The following is a 9,156-nucleotide window of genomic DNA, read 5'->3' on the forward strand; positions in this document are numbered from 1 at the left end:
TAATACTTTAGTATGTGTCACAGATGACGTACTGCTCACACACACACACACACACACACAGGAACCTGCACATTCATATATGCTTATAATACACTCAAAGGCCCTTATCCAAACTTGCCGTGTCTAGTGGTTATTTGGTGCCACTGATTAGACACATGAATCAGACAGATTACACGTCTCAGTTTAGTGGGTTGGTGAATTCCCCACAGTGACCTGCTGTCACACTTTTTTCCTCTGCTGTACAAATCAGCCATTTACACAGCTGTCTAAATACAGGAGTCTTTCACGTTAAATGACTTTCTTTCCTGGGGAGTCTACCAGTCTATTCTTTGAGGTATTCAACCTGATGCCTCAGAGCAACAAGCTTCACAAAGGTTGGAGGTGCATGCAGAGTGCTCAACATCTCCCAAAAACACAGAATATTGTTTTTGTATTTGTTACTTTCTCATCGGAAAACCCGAAAAGGGTGCAAGGTTCACCACACGCCCCTGGTCCCCCGTTGACGAGACGTGAACTCAGGAAATTGCTTTCTTTGAGAGTGAACTTTACTTTATAATAGAGACCTCATTGGCATGGTGCTCGAGCATTGTTCTTTCGATATGCAATCTCTTCTGTGGGAGAGAAAGTGACACTGAGAGAACGGGAGAAAAACAAAGATATTGATAGAAAAAGGCAAATGTGTGATACATCAAGTTAGAGCAAACTGCAAAGTGTGCTCTTGCTGTTAGTGCTGGAGCTTTCCAATGGATGCAGAAACTGATAGATTCGCACGCAGCAATTCCCACTCACACCTCGAGTTAGTTTACAGCAGGAAACACCCTGGAGAAATCTGCTTCCAAGCTTCATATTAGTTTTAAATGTGTTTATTGAGCACTGAGCATGTGAAGGAATTCAGTTTGGGATCATTGGTCTATTATCAGTCCCATAGCGGTTCACAGAGTGGAAAGATAGAAAATTTAATACTAACAATCTGGTTACCTCCTGCATTGGATGGATAATCGCTGGGTAATTGTTCTCAGCAGCTTTATACTTCATTATAGCATCGCTCCATTTATTCAGCATACAAATACATGTATAGCTGCATCCACTATGTATTAACAATACCTTAGGCTCTCTGTATCACAGGTTTAATCAATGACATGAGTTCTCAGAGTAATAGTTTGCGACTTACTTTAACATCTTTATGTTCACAGGGAGTAATTTTACAGTACTATATGTATACATAAGTGGCGTTTTTGGAGTGCCATCTACAGGAACTCATTAACAAAATGTAAAAAAGTTAACAAAAACAACAAATAAGTGTCTCTTGGTGCACCAGTTTACTTGAGAACACTTAAAAATTGTAATTAATGATAAGGTATTCATAAAATAACAATTAATTTCTAAAAAGTAGTGAAGTGTGATGTAGTGATGTTGCAGTGAAGAGCCTTCTGTATACTAATAACACCTTCTCACTTTCAGTCTCTACTGTATCTGGCTACCTGGATCTGAGTCGCTCACCATTACTCCCGGACTTAAATTGATGCATGTTCTACTTGTTCACTTTAGCAGGCCCTGAGAGAACTAACATATTGCAGATTCTGCAGTGTATACTCTACTTTTAGTTTCACTATACTTTTTAAATATATGATCTTTTAAATTGGGCATGACATAAAATATAACTGTACTGGCTGTAGTGTCTGTGTTTTTACATAATTATTTTAATAAAGGAAGCATCTTTAATGGCCAAGTCTAGCAACAAGGGATGTAACATTGTGAAAAAAGGAACATAAAAAAAGTTGTGCATACTTGGACAAGAAAGTCCCACTGAGAGTATACCCAGCCTATCCAGTTACGGATGGATGATAAGTTAAACAGGTTGCTTATTGCTCTTTTACTGTGTTTAGCTGTCAGGTCAGTCGTTAATGATTTAGTCTCTTGCCATGGTGTAAATTTACACATTGTAGCCCTGCTGCAGATGTGTTTCCCAGACATTCCTTAGACAACATAATCTCTCCTTTCTCTGTCTTTCTCTTACTTTCCATCTGTATTTCTTTCACATGTTCTCTTTCTCTTTCTTTCTTTCTTTCTTTATTTTATATTCTTTCTACCCGCTTAATGTTGTTCCAGGTGTTCCACATGTACTCCATCACAACAAATAACGAGTATCTCTCAGGAGACATTTCGTGCAGCATGTTATGTCTTCTTGCCCTCTTTATTGCTTACACTGCTCTCACCACCACACTCTTCTCCCCTCTTCCTCCCCTTGATGTGTTTTCATGTCCTGACTCCGCCCTCTTCCTCCTCCTGATGTCTTTCAGGCTGTTCCTGAAAAGCCACAGTGGGACCGCAGGTCGACAGAGCAGTCTGGTAATCCATGGAGCAGACTTCAGCACCAAGGACATGGACAATGACAACTGCATGTGCAAGTGTGCGCTCATGCTAACTGGCGGTAGGTCCAACTACACAGAAAGGTTACAATCATTCATGGCAAAGCAGAAGACCTGAACAACCTCCTGGTTTAATAATTCTGGTTAATTACAAAGTTTTCAAAGTTTAGGCCATAATTTCTATTGGCAATAACAGCACTGTACTCACTAAAGTCATTTCTGTAATCCGGGAACATTGAACTATGAAGTCCAACAGGGCAAGAAACATGAGCAGTCAGACTATCTAAACCGCTTAATTGGAGATAAGCCTAAAATATATCGGATAATCCCTCATTGCAAAGAAAAATTGAGGCAAGTACAGTAGATCAAAGTTGAACCAACCTACATTAATTGATTTCTTTGGCCAATTGGGGGGGTGGGGGGGCAGCACAATACTGATAGATTACCAGCTGATAAAGTTGATATGGCAATTATTTGATCAAGTAGTTCCTAATTTTCTCATCTAGCAGACACAGAGCGACATTCAACATTCAATTTTAAACATCAGTTTGTAGTTGTGTTTGTTGGCAAAACTGGCAAACTGGCAAAAGTCCAATATTCATTATTTTTTTTAGTTCTGTTTCTTTCTCCACCAACTACTAAGGGAAATATCTGCTAAATAATCCATTCTGTAAACCATGTAGTGGCTAACTTTGCTGTTTAGTGCTGGGTAGGTAGAGCACAGTCAGAAAGTTTTCATTGGAGCCAACAGGAAATGACACTGTAGAGAGTGGAGAGTGAATCAAAACAGTAAAGTTTAATCGGATAAAATCACAGACTGAGCATTTGTATATATATAGTACCAGGGAGATAATAAAGATTTGCTTTTATGAGAAAACAACACCATTATATGAGCTCTCCATCTGCCATCCCAAAAACAATTCTCTCTGATTGGCTTTACGAGCATCCCCACAATGTCCAAAGCCCAGTCATTAGTTCAGGACATAGTGATCACAACCTGCTCCTGCAAAACATGTAGTGGGCTACATGTGGCCACTTATGCATCTATCTCCACCTATTAGGCTATATTCTGCCTCCCCTCCCCACTGCACTGTGGTTGGAAACAAGCACATTATAGAAATCCCTGGGCGCGGCACCAAGTGTCAAAGAGATTTAAAATGACACTGCTTCTCCTGCTGTGTAAGTGGAGCCCAGTGACCCTCATGGCAGCTCTATTGCTGGAGAGTCCTGACCTGGTTCTAATCAAGCATTTCTAAGTGCAGATTTAAGATCAGTATTACCTCTTAGGTCATTGGGAATGCAGTTGGTTAAAGGGAACTGGCATCTGATCACTGATCAACACCCCCTACTCTGCTTGATTCATAGCCTGCTTAAGGCTAGCCACAAAGGATCGGCATGACAACATGTAGCCTGAGTCAAGGCTGGTCTGAACCCAGCAGTGCGCTAGCTATAGTATATACAGTATATCATCTGATTAATGCCCCACATTTATAAGAGCAGGGCTGACATCAAATGATGTAAGTGTCTGGAATAGGAAAATATTTCTCTGCTACATTTATGAGGACAATGACAACATGCCGTGTTAAGAATACAGAGGAGGATATAAGGTGGACACATACATGATGTATATATTTACCCAGCACCAGAACACACAGTAGGGATAAAGCTCTGACAATAGAAGATAGGAGGGAGCCCTCTATCATGAGAACAAACTGCACTGGCTCAGACTTTTTTTTTCAAAGAGAAGATATCCCCATTGTTTTTACAAGTCAGTAAAAATCTCTGGCCTGGAAAGAGAAAGGATACTGATCATAAATCCTGAAGCATTGCTGCTGTGCACACTGAATGTTTATGTGCGTGATGGTGTTTGTGTGGTCTGCGGTTTATCAACAAAAAAGTGATGGCAAGGGGGACACATTTTCTGTATTCTGCTTCACGCTTGAAGAGAAAAAAAAACACTGTCTCAATAAAATAAAACAGCAGGTTGCACAACAGACGCTTTGAGACATGATATCACTGAACAGAACAGAACTCTTGCTTACCAGACACAAAGCCTGTTTGCCTCCATCACAGTATTAACTTACAGTTAAGTTTGGACACTTTCGTTGTCCAAACTTTTGACTAGTACTGTACGTTACTATTCTGTTGCATGAGCACTGTCGACTGTCTTTTCATTCTGATTGTGTCTGGTGTTGTAGACTCTCTCTCCTGATTATGTAGAGTGAAGCAAACAAGTTAAAAATATTAGCAGTCGCTTGTTTACACTTCCAGCATACTTGGAGCAGCATTTGCATTCATTAGGAGTCACGTAACTGGCCACCTTGTGAAACTCTCCACCAACCCCTGAAGGAAAGCTTTGGCTCTTTAACTGCAAACACTCCACTATGTTCACCAGTTAGTCATTAATTTTGTCATTTGGTGCTGGGCAAGTTGCATACAGTATGTTTACAACAGTTTTTTTTTTTTTGCTGAAAACAGCTGCATGCTGCTCGGAAATTAATGGTGAGAGGAATCAAAACAGAACAAGTTACTGGCCATAACACCAAAACAATGAGCTGAAAAACACTGAAAAACTAAGGGGAACTGCAGAGTCGGATGATAATTCTCAGAGGGTTTGTCAGTACAAGCAACCCGTTTCCCATTACACAGTAATTTAATCCATTGTTAATATGAAAATATTGACTATAGCAGCTTTAACCTTTCACAACTTTGGTCCGCCCACAAAGATGTCAAGTACATGGCCTCTTCTATGAGAGCTGACCAGCTTGTGGCCATTCCTCATTGAATTTCATGTAAAAACAATTATAGCAGAGTGAGTGAAATTTCAAACTCAATTCCCACCGGCATCCTGAGACTATACGTAGTTGTGGAAATGTAAGGAGGTGTCCACAGGTTTAAATCTGATGTTATGTATGCGTGCTGTATGCATGCATGTGTACATGTCTTATGCAATTAATGCAATGAAATTTATATCTCTGTGACCTATGACAGGATCAAGGACAGAGCATTGCTGCTGATTACAGATCTTGTGAAATGTCATAGGCCACAGTGGTATTCAGGTCTGACAGAGGAGAGCAGAGAAGTGCTGCCATTTGTCATCGTGTGACTGACACATGCCATGCCTTGCATATGTTCTATACCTAACTGTGTATCAGTGAGGGTGTGTTTACAAGTGGAGATATAAGACATGGCTGTTGGATCACTAGGATGGAATATAGCATGTCCAGTAAGTGAATTTGGTCATGTGAAATGTAAATTTGCAAAATAAAATGTTGTTTATACCCTTATGTTTAGCCTCTAAGATATAAAATTCCCATTAAAGTCCACACTCTACCCTTTCTCTAAATACCAAATATGGTTCATAATAAAATGTCATAGCTGGGGATCAAAATAAAAGTTTCCCATGCCATTCACAACTCTAGTGTTCCTCAGAAGCTCATGTACATGAACTCTTACTTTAAATAGAGTGCGGTACCGACAGTGTTCAGCAACAGGTACTGGCATGCCCATGAACCCAGTGACAGTAACACGTTGAACAGATAGCAGTGAAATGGTGTCTGAACCATTGCCATGGCCCTGTGGGAGAGGCCATGGGAAACTTTCAACCTTTACCAGTAAACACTTGGATGACACTTTCTGTCACTCTCAGGGTTAATCATGCTCTGCATGTCAATACTTGTACAAAGCTTTTTTTTGTTCCTACTTTAAGACCCATTAAGACTTTGGAATTTATTTTCTTTGATGCCATACAATAATATCGTTTGGCCGTTGCAGCAGGTTACATCATCTATCTTTGTCTGCTAAGGCGAAATTAATATTTTCATTATTCTTGTCTTCATATTCTCTATTTAGGTTGGTGGTTTGATGCCTGCGGCCCATCCAACCTTAACGGCATGTACTTCACTCAAGGGCAACATGTAGGGAAGCTGAACGGTATCAAGTGGCACTACTTCAAGGGCCCCAGCTACTCACTGCGAGCCACAGCCATGATGATCCGCCCGCTGGACTTCTCCTAGTCTTTAGAACTTCTGAACCTCTAACTTCCAAACAGGCTATGCAGCACATTAGAGGGACGCTTCCTATTTAATCCTCTTGTCTCATCTCATTTCGCTGGCCATGGGAGTCATCCAACGAGCCTTTTATTCAACCTGGTTCCTCCCCAGAGCTGTTGCTGTGCACAGGTCAAAAGCTGTGGCATCGACATGCTACTGTTGCCTCATAACCTTTCACCCTCCTTCACTGCACTGAAAAGCAGCCACGGAGAAGAAGACAGAGCATGACATGTTTCACCTAAACTGATTTCTGTTCCAAACCAGATTCACAAATTCAAAGACAAATGAGCTCAGGTGTGTTATCCTACTCCTGGAATTTGTGCACATTTTGTCAGCTTGTATGAAGATTCAAGCATTATGTCAAACACATTTTTTCCTTTTTTTCTGGGGACTTGTGTTCTAATAACATGGAGGACTTGAACTCTTCTGAATGGAAAGCAGCTATCACAGAGCAGCACTGACTCTTAAACTGCTGGACAGAATTATCTGGAACGCTCTAAGGGGACGAATGAGAGATATGCCTTTTTGTATTACAATGTTGCTCACAGAAACAGCCCATAAATGTTTCGTTTGTATTATATATTGTGTATTTAGTATTATTTTTGTTATCCCAACTGTATACAATATCCAAAGTGAGATGAAATTGTCTTTTGTACTGTACAGTGTATACTGAATTTATATCTGCATTATGTATAAGACACACACTCAGTTTTAAGGTGACCTCTACATGTAAATTTAAGTGTTGATGTGGTGTGGCAGTTGGTAATAGTTATTAGGGTCACTTGCAGCATTAGCTGGCAATTACACACTTGCCGTCTTGACACAGTGTGATTATTTTTAGAGTTCAAGATGTGAGGTTATTATTGGATTAGATTCTGGACTTAGATCCATTTGCCTTTATTACTGGCTGAGAAATGGCGAATACCTGCCAAGGTTCAGATCCGGAGTGATCATCTTACCTCTGCTGAATATGAAAAACAAGAACATTAATTCAGATGCGTAGACTTAGTGATATGTAATCCTAGCAGCTGTGTGAGTATGGAAAGAAGTAAATGCATGTTTGCATATACATGTAATGGGTATTTTGAGATTTTGACTCCTGTGTAATCACAAAGATGTAAATGCTTATATTAAGCTGGTGTCCTACAAGTACATAACTCGCAAAGAATGAGGTTGAAGTTCATATCACTGTACCTCTTTTTTTTTTTACTTTAAAAACCATAAAATCATTCAAGACTGGTCCTGTCAAGGCAGTTTTAGTTTCATCAGACTGTAACCTCTGACCTTAAGACAACGAGCCAATCATTAAGACAAGTTTTGTCCAAAAATGTTTTTCACAGACATCAATATGACATGGTTTCAGAATCCAGCCAGTTTCTGTTTCTCATCAATGCAGCTTATAAAAAAAGGAGGTAGAGTTGGATATGAAGCATGAAATTAATGATTCCACCAAGTGATCCGTGTGAACATGTATTTCATAACTTACAACTTGCAACAACAGAATCTACTGTGGAGTATTTACTAAAGGTACATGTGGCGAGAAGATAAAGTGTATCTGGAACTTGTAAAACTACAATTGACATGTTTATTAGCATACTAAAATGGTATAACTTAACGTGTGTGTGCATAAAGAAACTTTCCTGAGGAAAGCTGTTCTTTTTCTGTTTTTTCTCTGCCAGAAGTACAATTGTTTTTTGAAGTTGAGCATAAAACATAGAAGTTAAGATAATAACCCTGGAGAAATGTGCCTTTGATAACTCTGCTTTTACCTCATTAAATTCTAGATTTGCAGATTTATTTAAACATCTTTTGTAACATGTGGTCAGTGTTGTGTTGCTAGATTAAATAAAAGAGCATGTGATGCACTAATGTTTTCAATCTGTGTTCAGGCTGGACTTTTTGTGCCAAATTGATGTGATGATAGACGTGGGTTTTCAAGTCAGGGTTCCAAAATTTGGGCCTCATTACATCTTTCTTTAAACAGACATGCCTTAACCTCAAAACGCTTCCTTCTTATGATAATATCTTCAACATCAGTTTAAATCTTCCTATACAAATGCTATATTGTATGTCACGCAAAGCAAGCTTATTGGCACAGAAAGACATGAGATAAATCACAAAGATAGAGCAGTTATGCTCTCTTCCGCCTTTTTGAAGTCCGAACCAGATGGTGCAAAGATTAGAACTGCCTCTCTGCTCAGGTAGCGGAGGAGCTATTGTCTTGAGTGGTGATTTGCTTGCTTGCTAGATAGTGGCAATGACAGATTGCCAAAGTGCCAAACAATGCTGTCGGGACCTGTAGTGTCTCTTCATAGTTGACATTCCTGGGCCTAATCAGAGGTTAAACAAATTACTGCAGCCTGCAAACCACTGCATGTCCTTCAGCGCCTGCACTGACCCGACACCCTCACTGGAATGTGTTCAATAGAGAGTCTGAAGCAGTGGAGTGTGAAGAGGGTCCACACAAGCAGGCAAACACCTATGTGGGTCTTAAGCTTTTGTCCTTTGTTGGTGTGAGGACAGGAGGTACCAAGAACCACTTCTGAACAAGGGGAAGTTTTGTCTCCAGTGGACATTCAGGATGTCAAGCAAAGAGGCGTTTCACTTTCACTGTCACCTTCATGTATGCACGTCCACACACCACCAACTCCTTACATCAACTGCCCGGTTACTTTTTTGAAAATGGATCCTTTCCTGTTAGCTGAGGAAAAAGCTAAGGGGTGGTCAGGCGATGG

At 40.1% G+C, this 9,156-nt stretch overlaps 1 protein-coding gene across 1 annotated transcript in view; it reads left to right on the forward strand.

Annotated features, from left to right (window-relative positions):
* The window catches only part of angpt1 (angiopoietin 1), a 55,373-nt gene extending 47,074 nt beyond the window's left edge, over positions 1 to 8,299 (forward strand). Inside the window, exons 8-9 of the mRNA XM_067612551.1 lie at positions 2,301 to 2,431; positions 6,222 to 8,299. Coding sequence (XP_067468652.1) covers positions 2,301 to 2,431; positions 6,222 to 6,385 — 295 coding nt within the window. The 3' untranslated portion in view covers positions 6,386 to 8,299. The remainder of the gene's footprint in view (positions 1 to 2,300; positions 2,432 to 6,221) is intronic.
* The last annotated feature ends 857 nt before the right edge of the window (positions 8,300 to 9,156 follow it).

Source organism: Thunnus thynnus, chromosome 15 (genome assembly GCF_963924715.1).
Source record: "Thunnus thynnus chromosome 15, fThuThy2.1, whole genome shotgun sequence".
Classification (NCBI taxonomy): Eukaryota; Metazoa; Chordata; class Actinopteri; order Scombriformes; family Scombridae; genus Thunnus; species Thunnus thynnus.